The sequence below is a fragment of the Vidua chalybeata genome, chromosome 3 (genome assembly GCF_026979565.1).
Source record: "Vidua chalybeata isolate OUT-0048 chromosome 3, bVidCha1 merged haplotype, whole genome shotgun sequence".
Lineage (NCBI taxonomy): Eukaryota > Metazoa > Chordata > Aves > Passeriformes > Viduidae > Vidua > Vidua chalybeata.
This window is the reverse complement of record NC_071532.1, coordinates 73848894-73869863: the sequence shown is the minus strand read 5'-3', so window position 1 is coordinate 73869863 and position 20970 is coordinate 73848894. Positions and strand designations below refer to the sequence as shown.

Sequence of the window (20970 nt, the reverse complement as noted above, 5' to 3'; positions counted from 1 at the left end):
CCATATTTTACATCATATTCTATTGAGAATAATTTATCTGCTCTCTGAGTAAGGATACAATAGCCATCCCTGCAGCAGCCATGTGGAATGATTTGCTCTCTCTAGGTATAGGAGTAGACAGAGTTACACGAGAATGAGGAATTCCCATCTGTCAGGTCACTGGACCTTTTCCTCAGGGCAGTCAGGCTGCATGGCCAGAACAAGAGCTGTGTTTATCATAAAAGATAAAAATCCTTCTTCATAAATACTTAAATCACATTCTTGTTAGAACTTACTGGAGTGTCTGTGTTTTTGAGGCACTCTTAATTACAGCACTGACACTGCTGCCTACTGTCATCTGTGGCCCAGAAGGTTGTAACCCACCACTGGTGTTCTTTGAGAGCTCTTGCCTGTTCCTTCCCAGCACGCTCAATCCGGTCTCTTCTTCATGAAGAGGAACAACATTCAGTCCTGCATCTCCTTCTGGTATGGATATCTCTGCTGGCTGTCACCTACTTCTAAAGATGATCAGGAACCCTTGGCTGATTGGGTTCATTCATAAGTGACTGAGCAAATTGGCTCTGGGGGTTGGGGTTTGAGTTTGGTCAGGGTTTTATCTTTTGCTTTACTTTTTTCCCTACTGTCTTTTCTACACTGCATTGAATGTTGAATCTGTAAGATTCTTTAAAACACCACCCACTGAAGGACTAAAGTAGCATATGAGAAGACTATATGATCTTATATTAAGTGTATTATACATGAGATACTCAGTTCATGGTGTGCTGCAGATTTCACATCAACTCTGTCTAAACTGAAGTCCTTTCATTTTTTAAGTAGTTAAATAGTGAGTGTTAAGAGATGATATCTCCTTCAAAACTGAAATGGGTTCATCTAGTTTTAGAATAAGCACAATGAAGAGATTTTGTGTTGCTTTGTATGATGATTATTTTAAAAAATCTATGTTACTATTTTTACTGAGCCAAAAAGGCAATCTTTATAAATGCAACATTTTGGACTGTGAGTAAACACAGTAAGGAAAAAAGATTATTTCTTGGCAAAAGAAATGTGTGGAAATCACAACACTAAAAATAGCATTTATCTTAATCAATAACTCATGCTTTTAATTTTTTTTCCTGAAAAATATTAATAGAGTTCTTTAAATAAAAAGAACCAATGCTTTTTTTTTTTCCTCTTTTGTTGTTGAAGCCCTGTTTGTATTTACATCCAGTCATTTAATGCCCATTAAAGAAGTAATGCTATGTTAATGTAAGGGAAAAAATCAATGCTACTCAGATCAGTAGCTGTGGGGAAACAGTGCAGCAGCTGGTTTGCAAACAGCAAGCCCACATAGATCAATGAAATTACAAGCTAAATCTGCTGATGCTCACAAACTGCTTCAGCATTGTGATGTCTAACCTTTCTCAAGTTCAAGATCTCTGGCAAGCCAGCAATAGCTAAATGAAGGAAAAAAAAAAGAAAAAAAAAGGGAAAAAAAAAGGCAAGCACAGAAGAAACAAAGAAAGGACATAATGGGCTGGTGGAGAATTTTAGCATGATATATAATATTCCACTTTTGAAGTTATCAGTGTAACTGCAGGTTTGTAACAGATATAAAAGCCACTGTAATCTCCTGGTGAGCAAAGCTGCCATCTACACACTCTGGAGATTTTCTTCCTTAAGAATGTTCAAATCTGTCACATATTACCTTGAACTGTAACACTGGAGGGCTAGAGAGCACTTCAGTAATGTGGTTGTTAATGTGAATTCTAGAAGATAATTTATCAATGAACAAAAGTACAGCTTCTGTCATGTGCTATGTCTTTTATTTTATGGTAGGCTTGTAGCTCTTAAAATGGTTTGAATTTTGTTAACTTGTAAATTAAACATGCAGAATATTTGACTTGTTGAATGCAAGATTTATTTGCATATTTTATGGTATTTGTATGGTAAGGGAAGAAACCCCCTTTACCCCGAGGAAAACAACACTGGGCTTTATCAGAATCATGTGGATAACATGCCTGTCAAGTAATTCTTTTCGGGGCAGTCCTCACCCCATTTGTGCCACTTTTTTAAACACAGAAACATTTTTCAGGCATTAATCAGCAAGAAGATAGGGGGAACCAATCTCTGAAGATTGCTATAAAATGGAACACATTTTATAAAGGGAAATAGGTTCATTCCAAGAGCAGAATAAAAGACATCTTGCATTTCCTTCAACTATTGACAGTTGTATTTTATGGGGAACAAAATGTGTACTTGGCAAATATATAATTCTTATTGTCTACTGATGTCCTATTGCTTTACAAATATTAATTAAATGTCACAGTTGGATTCTGTTCTATTGTATCTGTTTTGTAGGTTGTAAATAATAAAAAAAAATATCTAGAGGTTGGAAATATCTTTTTTGGTCTTCCAGCCAGGGAGTAGCAAAACAGAAAATGGAAATCTTATTACCTGTCTTCTGTTATTATAGGCTTGCATTATTTTACACACCAAGCACATTCAAGAATCAAATCAACAGTGAGGTGAAGTGTGAGTATTTCTTGTACTGTCAATTGTTTCTGCTTAAATGACCATTTTTGGATTTGGCTTAAAAGTTGCTTTTCTTGTCTACCTTTCTCAGATACTTCATAATAAAAAAAAAAAAAAAAAGAAGGTATATTTAAATTTTGCAATGTCACACTTCTGTTTCTCTTTTTCTTATAGATATAGATACAGCCATTTTCCTTCCATTATTGATCATTATATCAATTCATTACTTTATGGTGCTGCTCAGCAGTGCTGATAGCCAGATATTTCCTGTTGGATGTGTAGGGAAGACTGACTGTGACAATAGTTACTAACAAGCTAAAAACTGACTGCATACACCAACATTGCTGGTGGTATGCAGGTACTGATGGAAATCTCTCCTTCTACTCCACATATTGGCTAGGAATGAGAGAGAGATGCCCAGCAGAGGCTAGGATTTTTTTCTTCCAAGCCTGATCAAAGATCCACAATGATTGTAAGGAAACAGCAGCATTTCCTTACAGGGTCATAGATCATCAACACCTAGGTGTGCTCACATGCAGGATAGGATTTCTGAAAACTTTGTCTTCAGATTTTGTTCAGGCCCCTTTCTTTATTTGGAGCTTGTTAAGAAAACTCTTGTGAAACTGCTGAGCTAAAGAGAAGGGTCCTGTTGATGACAGCATGACCAGCATTTCTTCAAAAGTCTTTTTCTTTCAAAGCAAAATGTGAATTTGTGATGAAGACTTTGTGGTCATCATAAATAAATGAACAAGCTTCTATAGGGAAAGCTGTTCCCATGAAGAATGTGAGAAGCAAGTACATGAAGAAAAGCAGCTCATCCAGTCTGTGTGCCTCACTCAGGTTTGCTTTGTCCATCTGGCAAGCAATACCAGCCATTATTTTGTTGCTCTCTTTCTGTGCATTGTAGTTCAGATGTCAAAGTATAAATCTTGCACATCATAAAGAGTACATCATTGCAGGGGAGAAACAAAAAGGATAATTGTGGGGGGTGCAATTGCATTGTTCAGAGTTTTTTATTATAACAAAAACATCACCATGCTTGGAGAACCCCAGCAATAATTCCTCTTGACTGCAATAAGTACTTTTGTGGAAGAGAAAGCTGATGAGCTGCAGGCTTCCCTGCTGCTAAATTCATCTAACAATCCACTCATGATGTTTCCTGCTTTAAAGACCAATAGGAAGTTTATAGACTGGTTAGATGCTCTTCTTTTCAGTATAGCTCAGATCCTGAAACCTTTCTGTTGATCTGCAAAGCTGGATGCAGTTTGGTTACTAGGCAGCATCAGTTGTGAACATTATTCAGTTACCCTATCACACTGGCCACAGAGTTACATGCACTTTTACAGAAATTTGTGATTGTGGATCTGCCCAATCACCCTGAATGTAAAAGACCTGTGTGGTTTGGAGTTTGGCCATATTCCTACACCTTCACAATGTGATGAGACTTCATCTCTGCAAGGATAGAAAACAAAATCCTGAGATTAGCATCCTGAAGTATCTCAAAACTTTGAATATGGGCTCAGGCCAAATCTAAATTTTGATGCTATTGCTTCTATCTTGGTTGTCATTTATGATGGTGATCAAAATGAGAAGAAAGAAACTAAAATCTATTTTTAATTTTTTTTTTTAAAGAAAGAGCATCTCCTTTGACAAATAGGAATATGGTTGGGCAATCTTTTCCTCTGATCTCTGTTATTGTCAGCAGTGTGTATGTCCTGAATTGAATCTGGATGAATAAGTGCTATAACAAAAAAAGCTATACTTTTATTATATCAGAACATTGTTGGAAAGTACAAGCAGAAACCATGAAAAATGCTGTTTTGATGAGACAGCTAGGCCTCTAACCTCGAAGAGGATAGATATACCCTGGGTGCTCATTTGGAAAGAACAGAATGTTTCACATCCACTCAGTCATTGCACAGAAAAAATAATTCTTGAGAAATATATTGGTAAAATTCATACAACTTCAATGGAATTACGTATTGAGGTATTAATTGTATTTGTATATGCACTGCAAATTTTATTTTAATCAAATCCCAGTTTTACTGATCTTTTTTGGCTTAAATGCACCCAGAATAGCATCATTCAAGAGACAAGCAAAGCTGCACGGGCTTTTAGAGCCTAAGGATCATTTTTTCCTGAACTCTAGAGAACATGTTTCTGCCCTTGGTGTATGCCACATGTGTGCAGCTTCTGCAAGGTTCTTCTCATGCTGTTCTGATTTCCCATCATGTTGTGACCCAGCATGGCCAGGAACACCTCGCAAGCCTCTTCTTTTCAAGCGTTGGCAGATTGGTGAGGGGAGAGGATGGCCTTGCACTTGATGTGCAACTGAGCCTCTGGGACAAATTTTCCAACTCTTCTCATTCAAAAGCTACTTCTGAAATTTGGCATATCCATTATATGCCATGAGATGCTCTGTGTCCCTTAATGCATCTCTTTGTGGTTTGCTTCACTACTGGCAAAAAGCACTTAGAACTTTTATTTTCACCAGACCTTAAGGTTTGTAATGGCTGATCCTACATACTTTTTGCTGCTTTTAGCTGGGATAGTGTCAATTTTCTTCACAGTAGCTAGTATGGGCTATGTTTTGGATTTGTACTGAAAACAGTGTTGTTAATGCAGGGATGTTTTCATTACTGCTGACCAGCGCTTGCATGGAGTCAAGGCATTTTCTGCTTCTCACCCCAATCCAATAGGGAGTAGACTGGGGATCACAAAGACTTAGGAGCAGACACAGCTGGGACAGCTGATCCCCACTGACCAAAGAGACATTCCACTCCAAAAGGCACCATGCTCAGCATATAAAGCTGCGGGAAGAAGAAGGAAGGGGGTGGACATTGAGAGTGGTGCTGTTTGTCATCCCAAGTCACCACTGAGCATAGTGGAGCCCTGATTTCCTGGGAATGGTTGAACACCTGCCTGCCCATGGGAAGCAGTGGATGAATTCCCTTTTTTGTACTGCTTGTGTGCATGGCTTGTGTGCATAACAGTTTATCCATCAAACTGTTTTCAACTCAAAACAAGGATTTTCTTACTTCTATTCTTCTGATTGTCTCCTCCTCCCTCCTGCAGTAGGAGTGAGTGAGCGGCTGTGTGGGACCTAGTTGCGGTGAAACCACAACACAGCTTCTTTTCCAGAGCAGGATTTTCCACTTACAAGAGTTGGGTTTCCATTCCATCTCTTTGTCAGTATTCTACAATGAAAGGTGTTGGTTTCTGCTCTTGCACTGGCTCAGCACTCTTGAGCCCACAGTGAATAGGAAAAACACTATGGAAAGGAACTAAGCTGTACTTCCCATCATGAGCAAAGATTTTTTCTGCAGCAAGGGTAATATGCAGTAAGAGAAACTCATATATAAATACACAGGGGTATAAAAACATTGCCTATACCACATTGACAACAACTGAAAAGTAGCATAAGAGATGCGATGAGTTAAATATATCTTGTATATTTATAATACTAGGACTCCTTTCTCTGTGTCTGTCTCTGTCTGTCTAGCTGTGCACATCCTGCCTCCCTGAAACTGGAAATTAATGTGTTGGATGGGCTGTCTTTGACATTCATTTTCATCATTTCTATGCTTAGTAATCCAAAACAACTTTCTGATAATGAAGTTCATGTTAGAAGGAGACAGTGGACTTTCATACATTAGACAGTCTAATTTGTGTGCAAGACTAGTACTGCTTTACTTTGTTCGTTGTAGCAGCACTGCTAAATCTGTGCTGGTTAGTGGCCTTGTCAGCATTCCCATAACAAATTTCAGCTCATTACAAATTCCATTACAAATTTTAGGGCTTAAAAAACAACTGTTGCTTTTCATCAGTGGTGCTGCTTGATACATGCTTAGCCAGCAAGAAAATGATTTTGCAGATTTTGTGTTTAGGTTGTTTTAGCCATTTAGCTTTTTGATTGTAGATGCCTCAAAAATACAAAACAATGCGGGAAAACAGGAAACAAATGAGGGTTTTTTTGCAAAGCTCGGTCCTGAAAGAGGTTTAATTGTTCTTCAGCCTGCCAGATCATGTGCAGTTGATGTGTTTTATTCTATTAAAAGGCAGTTACTTTATGACAGAAATAGATACTCTAGATTGAAGGCTTTGGGTGTCTCAGCAATGACAATCTCACTGACAACTGTTTCCCATTGCTAAGATGTCCATGCATACCTGATGAGGACCAGACCTCATCAGATTTGGACATTTTCAGATGCCAAATCTGTCCAGCTTTCTTAATTTTATACATGTGAAAGTTGGCCTTAATACTGAACTTAGCAAAGGACAACCCTGAGCATCTGCTTCCTCTATCAAATCTTCAGCACCATTTTTTTTCCCCTAACTTTGCTTTAACCTTCAAAAATGGTGACAGACTCCCATCCCTAACCCAACAGATAGAACATGTTCACCTTTATTTTACCCTCACCACTAACTCCTCTTTCTCACGGATGCTTTCATGGAATAATGTTGCCATTATTTCTGCTCAAGGTACATTACAAGCTGTTGCCTTGCTGCTGGCATCTTATTTGGGCTTCAGGATGGCAAAGGTTGTCATGTGGGGCAGCTGGCCAAGTCAGTGCTCCAGGCAAGAAGCCAAGGCTGTCTTCTTTCTAATGTTCCCACTTTCTTTCGTCCCTGGAAGATCCCTCTCTTCCTCTCAAACTGATACAGAAATACTATTAGAGAATTAATCATACCTCAGGTGTCTTGGGGAATATTCTCGATTTTCCAGTCACTAATGTGTGAAAATCTTGCACTGGAATAATGCCATATGTCAACCTGTGGCAATATCAGGGAAATATCGACAGTATTTCATTAATGAAATGTTGAGCTTGAATGACCTGTAGGCTGAAAATTGGGGCTACATAAATTTAAAAGAGTCTTTCAGCTATCATTTGATCTAGGGCTCTCGCATGAACAAAAATGTTGTCCCCGTGATCACCAGAAAAAAATGTGTTATTGTAAGACAGAAAGAAAATCTTGCCCAAATACTAAAACTGAGAAATCTCTCACATTTCTATGATAGAAGGACTTTCAAATTTTATAGTGGCTTTTTCTTTTCTTTTGTAGCCCCGTGGTAGTGTTCCCAATAGGATCTCCCTAAATAAACTGAGTGTATGGGTGCATGCCATTGAATTTAAGCTCTTCATTGTGAATTTCTGCATTGATTATGTCATGTGTGTCTTTACACTAAATTCAGGGCAGAGTAACCATTATAATCTCAAAATTATTATTACAAAAGAATTGCTTTTCAAAGACTGTTACTGACAAATTTTACCTGTGTGTCTTCAAAATGTGAGGAAAAGAAGCCATAAAAAGCCAGAATAAGAAGTGCAAATTAAGCAACACAGGAGAAATATTAATTAAAAGAGGTTAATTGGGTTGGGGCAGGGTGGTGGGAAATGCTCTAATCCTCTGCATTACCATGTGGTGTTTTTGTGCTTGATCATTCTTGAGGCCAGGAAAAGAAGGGGTTGGAAATTACAGCATGGAGGAGGAAAGAAATGTAATCAAGATTTTCATTGCTTATTATTTTGCACATTCCAATGGGAGGGAGAGAGGTTGGGTAGCCTGCTTTAAAAAAAGGAGAGTGCGCATAGCACCAGGATCTCTCCAGAGAATGCCAGTCCTGTCTTGTGCAGTAAATTCTTGTGACCAGCCCCACAGGGTAGCTGGAATTGTGAAATAATTAGCATAGCTAGACCTCAACAGTTAAATAATTTTAGAGATGTTCTTTCTTATTTTTGACCTTTCCTTTGAAATTAATTTCCCTTATTTGCAACTTTTAAGTGTTTTTACCCTGTCTTTGTAAAAGAAAGTAAACTCAACCTTTTATTCTCCAATTCTTTTTATTAGTGACCTGATAAAGATGAAATTTTCCCTAAGGACCAAAAAACAATACTAAAGTGTGCATGATTATTTGTAGATTCCTGTTTCCCACACAATTTGTGAGTTTGCAGTAACGTACTATGTCTTTTTCCCCCTAAATTACAAAATCCTCATTGAAAGAGAGCATTTGGTTCAAGAGTTTTCAAAAAACTGCCTCTCTGCAAATAATAGCTAACAACATGTAGGCAGCATGAAACACATTACTTTAATAATCTGTCACTGAGATTCAAATCTGGATTAAGACAAACTTAATTCAAAATTGTATGAAAAAACCCATGTAGAGTTTGCAGAAACATAATGATTTGCAGGCAAATATAAGAAATAATAAACCCTCTCAAAAGTCATCCCCTTTTCCTTCAAAAGTATTTTAGTATTTTCATTTAAATCAATGTTTCTGGACCCATAAGACCAACCTTTTAAATGTAAAAAGTCTTAATATCCTTAATTTCCTTCCTGGCAAATTTCTGTTTGAATTTTTAAAATAAAAAGGCCAAATTGGTTCTGGTGGAGCTGAACAACCTGGTCTAGTTGAAGGTGTCCCTGCCCACAGGAGAGGGGCTGGAAGCTGATGATCGTCAAGGTACCCTTACAACCCAAACCATTCTACAATTCCACGATTCCCCAAAGGTTTTTCTCTGCCAGCTATCACTATTGCTGACACATGACTTTGTTTCAGTTTTGAAGGTCCCTGGATGACAGCTGGGATGTTCACAGTCTGGACAGTAGGGCATTTGGAATTGTGGCTGGAAAGCCAGTAGGGAGATATTTTATGCAGTATTTTTCTTGGCAACCAGTTGTGGGTTTTGTTGTTGCTGTTGTTGGTTGGAAGTTTTTTGGGGGGAGGGTTGTTTTCTTTGATTTTGGTGGAAGTGGGGCTGTAAAATGTTACTTCACTGCTGAGATAATTGTTGTGGGTGAAAAAAACTTTACTTAGAAAAGCAAAGTCCCAAACTAAACAGCTACAGTAAGAGTAACACTCTAACAGGAACCTGACTCACAAGAGCTGCCCTGCTATGTCTCAAGATATATGTATATATGAAATTAAGCAGAGAGTGACAACTTAACTTGGATTTTGTTTTCCCTTTTCTCTGTCAAATTTGTTAAGTTTCTCTTAACCCTCCAATGATGCCAACTGGTGTTTTGTCAGCTACGATTTAGGAGTATGTCAGCACATTCTCAAGGATTTTGGTTGCCATGGATAAGTGTATTTCTTTGATTTTTCTGGGACATTATATATTAATAAGCAGGGTATTTTGTTTATTTTTTAATGCATATTTAATTTTGCAGCCTATTCATTCCTTTAAATTTTGACAGAAAAAGTATTGCAGAGTGTGGGGCCAGCTCAAAGACTGTCAAACTTCTGCCAAACTTTAAAGGTCAAAACCAACTGTGACACCTACAGTTCAAATGTAATTAGTTGGAGATTTACTGGGATTTTATGGCAATCTCCCAGTAGCTTAGGAGTGACATGATATCCAACCTTATGGGATCCCAGGAGAAGTACAGGTGGATGTGAGGATAAGCAGTAAAATATACTAGCTAACATGCTGCACCTTTAGCAAGTCATCAGTCTCCTAAACTGTGCAAGGAACAAGAGAGCATTCAGTATTTTATTTAAAATAAATAACCTGCCAGTCTCTGACATGGCCATCTAGTACAAAGTTGATGTATTTATTTAAAGCTTAGCTCATTCTGTATGTTCTTGGATCATTAAACTGAAGGACTTGTACAGTCGTGATTTTTAATGAAGCATGTTTGAATAATTATGCTAATTTGCAAAGCACTAGAATCAAATCAAGTGATCAAAGTTTTCATGATTACTATCGTGTTTTTGTAACTTCCCCCATCACTGATTTCTGGATAGACTCTAACCCTGGCTGCTTTTTTTTTTTTTTTGTCATTTATTTAGAAATTGCCACTAATCAATGTAGAAAGTTTAAAAAAATTACACTAGAAAAGAAACACTTTTTGTGTTATATCGCCATAGTGGACTTTGTATGAGTTTGAAAGTAATATAGCTCCAACAGACACCAGCCTAAATACAGTCTACAATCAATACAATATTCTGCCTTGACAGAAAGCTGAATTTTTATCTGTTAAACGTGTGAGCTTGGGGCAGCTCTGTGTCTGAAGTGGTTTAAATCTGAAATGTGATGTGCTGCAAAGAAAGTTGATTGACATCTTTGTTTATTGAAAAGTATTACATGAACAACAAAACATGGCCAGATACAGAGCACTCCATTGCAAAGTGCAGCTGTGTTATTTTTCAATCCTATGTGTTCTGCCCCTTTGATGCCTGTCTGATATAATAAAACTGCAAGGATCTTCTTTTATTCAATAGTAAAAAATTTGGACAAGGGTGAGATATGGAGATATGTGTTAGTTGCAAGGGTTTGGTGAATATCTCTCCCAAAAAAAAAAAAAAAAAAGGAGTTGTAGGTTTAACGCATCTGAAACTTAAAATAAATTAGTATACATTTAATAAGCAAGTTGTCTGAGTCTGCTTGAAATATTTTTAAGTATGCATTGTAAGAGGGAGAAAAGAACAATGATGACTAATCTTAAAGCATTAAATATGCAGAATACAGAATTAAGTTACATTTAAATTTCATGTTAGAATAATTATGCTGTTCATTGACATTTTCCCATGTTTTATTAAATCTTTATTATGTCAAGGTAAATAGAGGTTAATTCTGCTGTTATCTCTTCCAGTAAAGTATTATCTTTAATCTTGCATTAATAAAACAGTAGTAAGTTGCACAATGTGGGTAATCACCATAGACTAATTTAGCCCATTCTAAAATCTTGCCTTTACAGTAGGGTGTAGTTTAAAATAGATGTTACCAGAAAACATGGAGCATAATTTAACTTATAGAAAAAAAATATTTTTCTCCAGGAAATTTATAGCTGCATTTCCTTAATATATTGACTTATTGGCAATATACACTGCAAACTTCCAGCTCTGTTTCTCCTTTCTAGTGTTACTTTATCTTTAGTAACTGCCAGCTCCTTTGACTTGCTTCTGACACAGCACAAACTGTTAAGCAGAAGTCCTTGTCTTTAGCACTTTTCTGGAGAGTCCTCACTTTGAGCATTTTTCTGTGGTAAGCATAGAATGCAAAATCCCATGCCTTTGATTCCTGTGCACCTCTCTTCAGTCATAGATTCCTAAAGGGGTTCACCAAAATACACTGCACTGTAGTGATGGCAACAGACACTCACTGCAACATTGCTTATGTCTGCCTGCACACTACTCTTGACCCACAAAGTCTCAGCTGGCTCATCACTCACCCCTAGGCAGAGCTCCAGGCATCTCTGCTGCTTTCACATACAGGCAAACTCTTCCTCCTTTCCATCCTAGCCCATCCCTCCTGAAGGTCTGGTATCCACCTATTGCAGCACCGCAGTTGTGGAAGCTGTCCCACAACATCCATGTGATCCCAGTAAGTTCCTAGCCCTGCAACTGCATGCACAGCTCAAATTTCTTCTCTTTATTCCTCATGCCATGTGCTAATGCACGTTTAGATGCACTTTACACAACTTCTTAGAAAGTCCTATCCCTTAGAAAAAATAGATTTTTCAACTCAGAGTCTGCATGCACTTTTTTTTTCTGTTTTTGGGAGGGGTTTATTCAACTTAAAGAGATGATATATCTCTTATTGCACTTAAGCTTACATGCTGTGGTGGTTTTGTGGTTTATTTATACTACAGTTATTTTGTTTGTTATTCTTAGCTTTAATTTTTTGTTTCCATCAAACTAGAAAACTCCCCATTGAGTTTTGTCAGGTTTGCATAGCAAATCAATCCTCACATCCTTCCTGCACACCACATTTTCATTTTGCCAGCTTCTGTGCAAAGCCCTCCTCAGACCCACAAGTAAGTAGATGGTCAGTTACATTTTCTCATGAACTCTATTTCATTATCTGGAGTGTCCATAAAGTTATTATTTTAAAAGCATGAATGTCAATAGATCTGTAAAAGGCATTTACCAAGCAGCTTCAGTGCTGCTAGGAAAGAAAGAACTCATTTTGGAAGTGCACTTGAGATCCATGCAGAGAGTGGGATAATTCTGTGGTTGCATGCTAGTACAGCAATATGACCAGAGCACTAGAAGATATTTGCTGCTGCATGCAGGACTAATTTTCAAGAATTTATTCCCAGTGTGTCTTTAAGATAAAACCCAGTTGAGAAGCACTAGGATGTCTAACCAAAGTTACTCAACTAAGCATTTAGAGATGTTCAAAGAATCAAATTACAAAACAAATAGTTTTTTTTTAAAAATAGTATGACAGTGACATTTTTTTCAGCCCTACCTGTCTACTATGAATTATTATTATAACATGCCGTCTTATTTAGATATTTTATGTGGAAATTCTTTGCAATAAAAATGAAAGTATGCAAGGTATATTAAAACTCAGGCTTATTCACCTACTTGGAATGTAGGCATTGCATGTTGAACCTTTAACTAAAAGTCGTATCTTGTTTGTCTGAAATTAACCCTTCTAATAGATTAGCTCCTACCATTATATTGAGCTGCATTATAGCATTTAAAGACAAAAAGAACACAGAGCTTTTTGAAAGAATCTCTTTGGAGTTTACCAGTTTTGCCCCAGTTTCTCTTTGGCATATAGGAACTGCTCACACCTGAAATTCAAATGCAAGCCTCTGAGATGGGAGTCAACTGAAAGGGAAACAAATATTTGCATAAATCTCCAAGAGATGTTTTATATGGTCCCACCTCTTGTTTCTCCTTAACTGTAGGATGACCTGAAGCAAGATTATTCTTATCGGACATGTTTTGGGCAAGGAGCTGTTTTCCTCAGTATTTTACAAGCTCTGGTGCCAGTGAGGTGGTACATGGACTCTCAGTAAGTATTGAAAGCCCTCTTTAAAGTGGAAATATTCAAAGCATGCAGGAGTCTCTAAGCATCTGTTCCGGGGACACATTAATGCATTTGAAAGGATATTAAAGCTTAGCACAGAGGAAAAAAAATAAAAGTCCTAGTGGCAAGATGTAAAACTGCTTAACAGAATTACATCCAGAACTTTGTGTATTTGATCTGAAAAAAAATAAATCATCTTACAGTTGCTCACATTAAAGCTGCATGTCGGTTTGGGAGCTTTTAGGATCTTGGACAGGTTTCATTTCTCTGGTTCACGTTAAGCTCTCTGTGTATTTGTGCAACTGCTGAACCTTAGAGCATGATTTCTGGTGACCCCATGCACTGTCTGAGGATTTGCCTAATGTGCAAATTTAAGACAATCATTATGTATAGTAAAAAATTATTATCCACATTTACCCCAGTACTCAGTTGCTAATAGCGGTCATGGCTTGATTCGGAATCCTTCTCAGTTTAATGCTTGCAATTAACTCCCGTGGTTTTGTGGCTGACTTGATGGCCCAGATAAAGCCTGGGCTCTTCTGAGAGAGATACCAAGCTTCATTTCTAGACTATGGGATAAGGAAAGCCTTGAGCCATGGTTCAGCTCTAACTACTGGTGGATTAGGAATGTCATTCAGACTTGAGTAACCCTAGACTCTTTATAGGAACCAGATTAAGACATAGAAAAGTGGAGCGCTGAGAGAGAGTGAAGGCATCTTCTGACAAATGCAGTAGACTTGCTCTGGGTCCAAGTGGTTGGTCTGCAAGGAGATGAAGGGTTGGTAAGTCCTGGAGGATGGAAGGCAGAGGCCATGAGTAGCATGGCCCTCTGTTGGCCACTGGTCTGTTGGTGACAGAGGCAGGCATGATATTGAAACCTATCCTCTGAGTCAAAGTTGACTTTGGTGTGAAAATTAAAAAAAAAAAAGAAAAATGCTATTTAAAGCAGAACCTTATACAAAGAGTATGCAAAATTCTGTCCTTGGCCTTGTGTTGTCCTCAGCCTCATGATTACCTCAGCGGTAACAGTGATGACAGTGACTAGGGGACAGTTGTACTAAAAAAAAAAACTTAGGTTTTTAAAAAAAAACCCTTAGGTTTATTTTTTTTTCCTTAAGCCAAGGAAACAGAGATAGTTTGAAATGGCAATCTCTTGTACTGCATGAAATAAATATTACAAATGGAAAGGAAAGAGCAAACTGATTACCCTAATATTAAGAGCATCAAGAGGAATTTATAAATATCTTTGCGTGTTCAGCACCCAGTCCTGCACAGGGCATGTTAATTCTTGTCACAGAATTTGAAATTCATTTAATCAGAACAGAGCCTTTGAGATGTTTCACACCTGCAAGTGCATCAAGTGGCTAAATTTTACAGTCATTCTCTATGATATGACCTACATATCTCATTACAACACCATGTTCACTACAGGTGCTTCCTACAAGAACATTTGCATGAATAAAAACATGATTACGCTCATGTATAGTGAATGTTAAAAAGTGTGCTACATATAGATGTAATATCTAACAGGGGTTTTCATTTATCTATATTCTTAATTCGGGGTAATATTTAAAATCAATGGTTAAAGGACAGTTTAACATTTCCACTTTCACATATCCCTTTTTTTTAAGGATGAGTTCATGGTATCTTATGTATAAGCAGAATACTTTGATTAAAAAGGAAAAAAAAATGTGTAGATTGATGAAAACCAGTTTTAAAAGCTCTTTTATTTTTTAGACAATGAAAAACCTATATCTACCTAAATGCCTTGGAGTTTTAACCATTTCTGAATGCTTAATATTGACTGCTTTAATGATGATTGTTCAGTACCCATACAAATGTTTTGGCACCAAGTAATAGCTTGTTTGTTTGTGTGAATATAATCTGAAGGCTGCCACAACATCTAATAAAACTGTTTCCTCTCAGAGAGGCGTATAGACAGGAATAAAGGGCTGTTAAAACACACAGCATCCCAAAAGAAATTCACCACAGCCAGTAATGAGCTTACACGTCCTTTATTCAACTTCCAGTAAGTTTGTAGTGCTCTTTAGAGAAGTGTGATTCAATGCCTTTCATGTATATTGTCGTATATAGGAACATTTCAAGATGAAATGTACTATAACTGGTCTTACTGCTGATACATCTTCCTCAAAAATAGTCCAAAAAATAACTCGGAAGAGAGTAGAGCGGATCAAAGTGTTCAGATCTGTGTATATATATGCACATCAGGACTTTAACAGTTTCAAATCTTCCATGCTTCTAGTGAAGAAAACTAGTGCTGTCTCCAAGGTCACCAGTGTCATTTTTGGGGCTAATCAGCGAGGTTTTAATGAAAAACCTTTGTCCTCCTTGTGACTCAGGCTCGATGTCTCTATGTAAGCATTATGCCCGTGACGCAAATAAAACTGAAGTCAAACAAGGTATAGAAGACAACGAGGATTTCTTTTTTTCACAGCAAAAAATTTTACACACATATATGCTTATATGTGCATCTTCATTTAGCTATGTGCACATATATCTATATATTAAACAAAATTGTATGCTTCTTACATGTGTTAACATTTAAGATGTTTTCACAGTAAATGGAAGCAACAGCAGCTATTAGTTATTCAGCAATTTAGATTAATGCAGTGTTCTTTTACATTTGGAAAACAGAAGTATAATAATTAGATAGGTGGGAGATTCAGGAATCTCCAGAATGTAGACTAACTACTTGGTGTAGTATACAGAAATTGGATGCAATTGTACACATATGTACTTATCTATTTGTTTCCTTTCCAGTGAGGCAAAGACTCTGCAGTCCCCAAAGGAGGGTTTTTTTTTCCTGGTATGCTAAACTATTTTTAGCATTCCTCAGCAGTGCACCAAAAAGGAGAATTATTTTATCTCTGTGGGGGCCTGTGAATTTCATGCAATGTGGGCTTCTGTGAACAGAGTTCAAAATGTATTAGAAAAAACAGGTTAATTTTTACAGTAAGAGGTTGAAATGTTGAACTGCCCTACTGTGGCAGTGTGAAGCATCCCACAGATAACGGTGGGGGACCGAACTCCTAAGAGCTACACAGAATATAATACTATTTACTGTTTTAATTGTAGACAAAAACTCTATTCCTTTTCTGGAATTTGTAGTTCCCTTTAAAGTAGAAATAGGGTAATACTTCAAAATCTGCTTAACATATTTAATATCCTTAATTTGATGTTTTTACTTTCAGATTTGTTTGTATTCAAAATAGCAGTAATTGGCAGCTGAAGTTGAATCATAGCATCTGGGTTCTAGTCTATTCATGACACCAGTATATTTTTACTGCTTGTAAACATGCCCTCAGATCATCACAAAATGTCACAGAATTTGAATAACTAGAAAAAGCAGAGAGAATTTATGCTGCCATTGCTCCAAACACTACACACAGCGTGTGCTGATGGGGATTGAGTTAGAGACAAACTGGCCCAGAGGAAAGGCAAGAGCAGGACTTCTTATAATGCTCTTCCTCCTCCTCCACTTCAGACTGAAATTCAGACTAGTAAAGAGGAAAAGAAACTTACAATTGGTATGTACACTGAGAAGGAAAAAGAGGGTTTTAGTCTCAGAAAGAGGAAGACCCCATTCAGAAAATTGGAAGGAACTCTTTGCTATCTTCAGAGCATTTTACTGTATACTACAAGTTTACTACAAGCTTCTGTCAACTATTTAGTTACTGTCTGACAATGAATGCCATTTAATCCTGTGAGGGTCATACGCTGGGGACTGAAAGATACTATTTTAATAGTGCAGACAAATAAACTTATTGCTTTGGGGCTGTAGGCACTTTTCCCCCCAGTATTCTTTTTCAATTTATGAAGAGCATTTGTATTGTAAACCTCGAGGCAAATACATACATATATTCAGACCTACACATGTACTAAGCAGAGGTCTTGGCTGGCAATTTAAAGGGGAGCCAGGAAAGCCAGCAACCCCATAGGTCATGGAGTCCAAACTCCTTGATGGAAAAAGTCCTAGCACCACAGCAGTCTGATACTTCAGGCCAGAGCAAAGTCCTTGAGACATCAAAATGTGCACTTACCACCTGGTTTCTAGCAGGCAAGAAGCCAGTGACAAATATTCTGCATGCAATGACTAATTTGTATGCTGGCAAAATGCAGGATGCATTTGTAACTAAATGAGACATTTGATTCAGAAGTGTCTTGAAAAATTGGGAAGTTCTTTCTTCCTTGGTCAAATATTGATGTGGGGCGGGAGGGGTTTTGAAACTCCGTTGGGGCTCATGATCAGTGTCTACATCCATAGTGTTCTCTTTTACAAGAGTGTATCACTTTTACAAGTGATAGCCATGAAGAGTCTCAAAAAGAGTTCTTCTGAAAATCTACTAGATATTCCAAAATGTGAAAACTCAAAATGCTAAAAAGTTAGTCTTTAGGAAGCACTATCAGCGTGTTCCCTAAAGGACATGACATGATGCAAAATAAGCAAAATTCCTGTCTGAATAAGTGAATTTAAGATCAAATATGTTGTAGCCAGATCTCAGCTGGGAAGGGGAAGCCTGTATTGGTGAACTGTATAAATTTGCATGTCTCTTGATTATGGTATAAACAGAATACTAGAGAACATGGCCTAGAACTCCAAGCATCATACAAAAGCCTGAAATTTTCCTTTGTGCCTGAAATTTCCCCTTGTGGTGCTTGTTTCTATATGTGGAACAATGAAAATTATTAGATATAATAATAATAATAATAATAATAATAATGATAATAATAATAATAAATACCATCCTTTTATATAAAGATCTTTCTAAAGTATCATACTTCTATCTGCAACTGGGCACTTAAGAGAAAGAGACATAGTAGTCATTGCCAGTAATTCCTTCAAAATTATAACCTCCTGTAAAAGATATTATGAAATAAAAATGTGCAAAAATATCCATCTAAAACCATTACCATTTTCCATTTCTGTTTCTTACCTAGGATAAATGTTATCATGCTGAAGGGAATCAGCCCCTATAACCTGCGCTTTTGATTGTACTCCCTCTCCAATTATTTGTGGAAAGGGTGCTCACTAGGAAAGCTAGTCAATGTTTCATTTTATGTGTAGTTTCCTTCATTCAATGAAAATCTAGTTAAGTTCTCCCTAAAGGATTATTTTAAAAATATTTGTAAAAAAAAAACACCTTTTGGACTTGAACTCACCATCATTTTCACAAAACCATCAGGAGCTGTTAATGTATTGACAAACACGTGGTGACAACATTAGCTATAAAATCCCTTTGCAATTTGCTGGGAAAAAGAGATCTCCAGACTCAAGTAAAACTTATTGCTTTGCTAGCCCAGCATGAGGAATTTCTGATTCCCCACTTGTCTGCTGTGTTTAAATATTATAACTCAAATATGCTTACATAAAAGCTTATTGATTGGAAGAATCACTTGCTTTTTGTGCATTAGTTAACCAGGCTGCTGTTTTGAAATCTGTCCAGGAACCCACAGTGGAACCTTTCCTAATCCATCTGTTTAAGTCTCAAATGGTTTCACTGCTCCAGTCACTTACCAGCACTGCTGGAATGTTAGTGCTTTATGATTAAAGGATATTGTTGTTCTTTTCATCCATCATCCTGGAGTCTGCTATTAATAATACACTCCTTTTTTCTTTCTTTTTTCCTTTTTTTCCTTTTTTTTTTTTTTTCCTGTTTCCTTAAAAAGCTGCTTAGATTTTCTGTTCTTTTCTGTTTTCCCTTATTCTGATCAGTCACTTACAGCAACGAAGGTAGATGGACAAAAAAAACAGATTGCATCAGTTCTTTCTGGAAAATATGCACTGCCTTGCAGTATTTGAAAAATGAATGGGGGAAAAACAAAAGAAAATTAAGCTAATTGTGAGAGGAAAAGATGGAATTGTAATTGGAGACATCAAACGATATGGAACACTCTGTGACTCCAGAAACATGTATGAATTATTGCTTCCTACTCATAGTAATGTCTAAATGCATTTTTTTCAGCATGTGCTTGTGATTAAATTATATTATTGGGAAAAATCTGAGATTTCATTTCTATTCAGGTATACTATAATATGTGAAAAAGAGCCCACTGTACTTTACTAAAATAGCTAAGCTGTATTTGGATATAACTGTTGATCAGTGACATTTCAAACAAAATGAGGAACCTTCTTGGTTTTTCTATCTCTCTCCAAAGGAAACGAGACTTAAATTAAGAAAACAATAAGGATTTTATTTTCTTCCTTTATAGGTGGATAAGAGTCATGGATGTTAAAGGAGACATTAACCAGGCTGTTGTGAAAGATCTGATACCAGCTTTGGTCAATGGGGACAAGTGTCATCCTGAGAGTGCTCCTCTCTGGGACAGGAAACCGACGGAGCGAAGCCCTGAGAACATGCCGCGACACTTCATATTCAATCTGCACACCTATAAAGAGATGAAAAATGAGCCTTGTCCAAAGCTCTTACTTCAGCACCCAGTGGCAAAAATAAAATGTGAGCTTGGGACCAGGTCTCTTTGAAGCTGATTTTTTCTATTTTTTTTTAAACACTCCAACAGGCCTCTGGTGGTTACAGGTATTGATCGTCAGAAAGTAATCTGTTCAGGTTTGGGGGCATGCCAGAATCCTGGAGTACATTCCTTCCTCTCCAAGGACACGTTGAGCTTTTTACTGTCCACACTGACATGCTTGTCAGCTGTCTGGTTTCTTTGTCTTTACTGCTTTCCCTGTTTGTGGAAAGCATATAATTAAACCTCCCTCATACAAATATTATACATTGCTACTCTTGAATTTTCTGCCAGTGCTGAAGGTTTTTTACCCCATTTTTTAACCCTCATTTTTCTTCTATAATCATTATTTGATTCCCTCTGGCTGCCTGCTACTTATTTGTAGTAGTACCATTCATCCATTGAGACTTTTACATCTGTCACACAGTTTTGCTTTCTCTCCCCAGAAGCTTTCTTCTCCTACTGTGCCATGCTTGATTTTTTGGGTTTAGTTGCATGTTTGTATGCTCTTTTTAGTATTTCAAAAAATGCGTCAGTATTCAGAAAAAATACAACAAGAAGAGAAAAAAGAATCCCAACACAGTAAAGAGCAGCTCAAATCCAACACCGCACACAGAAATAGGATGAGGAGATTGAGATTCGTGGTGAATTAAGGAATCAACACATATAGCCAGGGCAGAACTAGTGGACAGACCTTGCTCTCTCTGAATTGTTTTCATTGCCTTCAAAATCTTTCCAGTTTTGTGCTAGATAAATAGGTAATGTCAGGAAATGTTGCATTCCCTCTGCTGTGCTGAGTCCCTTTGCTGTATTGATTATAAAGACTATCTGAAGAAAACCAAACCTCAGTATGAGGTACAATATTGTGATTAAGAAAAGAATGTTTTGAAGTGTCAAACAGTCCCTTACTAAAACAAGATCATGGTCATATCCTACATTTAAAATTACATGAGCAGGTTTTGTGTGCAGAGATTAGATATTAAAGAAATGCAGCACTTGTTAGTGTTTCCCAGGTGAAATGCAGGAAGGGCTAAAGCCAGCAGCATAATCCCTCAGAATTATTGTTTTTTCTCTGTGTATCTTCAATCACTATTAAAGCAAATCTTAGTTTTTGAGGTGAGCAAGAATAGGAAATTTAACAGCAGCTCTACAGATCACTTGTGATTGAATCAAATCTCAAATCTTTAGTCTTGGAGAACTCACA

The 20970-nt window shown here is 37.2% G+C and overlaps 1 protein-coding gene across 10 annotated transcripts in view; it reads left to right on the top strand.

Annotated features, from left to right (window-relative positions):
* LOC128786510 (uncharacterized) overlaps positions 1–19808 on the top strand; it is a 196060-nt gene extending 176252 nt beyond the window's left edge. For all 10 annotated transcript variants that reach the window (XM_053939804.1, XM_053939803.1, XM_053939808.1 and 7 more), the window contains 2 exons: positions 13156–13262; positions 19509–19808. In XM_053939804.1, coding sequence (XP_053795779.1) covers positions 13156–13262; positions 19509–19779 — 378 coding nt within the window. In that variant the 3' untranslated portion in view covers positions 19780–19808. The remainder of the gene's footprint in view (positions 1–13155; positions 13263–19508) is intronic.
* The last annotated feature ends 1162 nt before the right edge of the window (positions 19809–20970 follow it).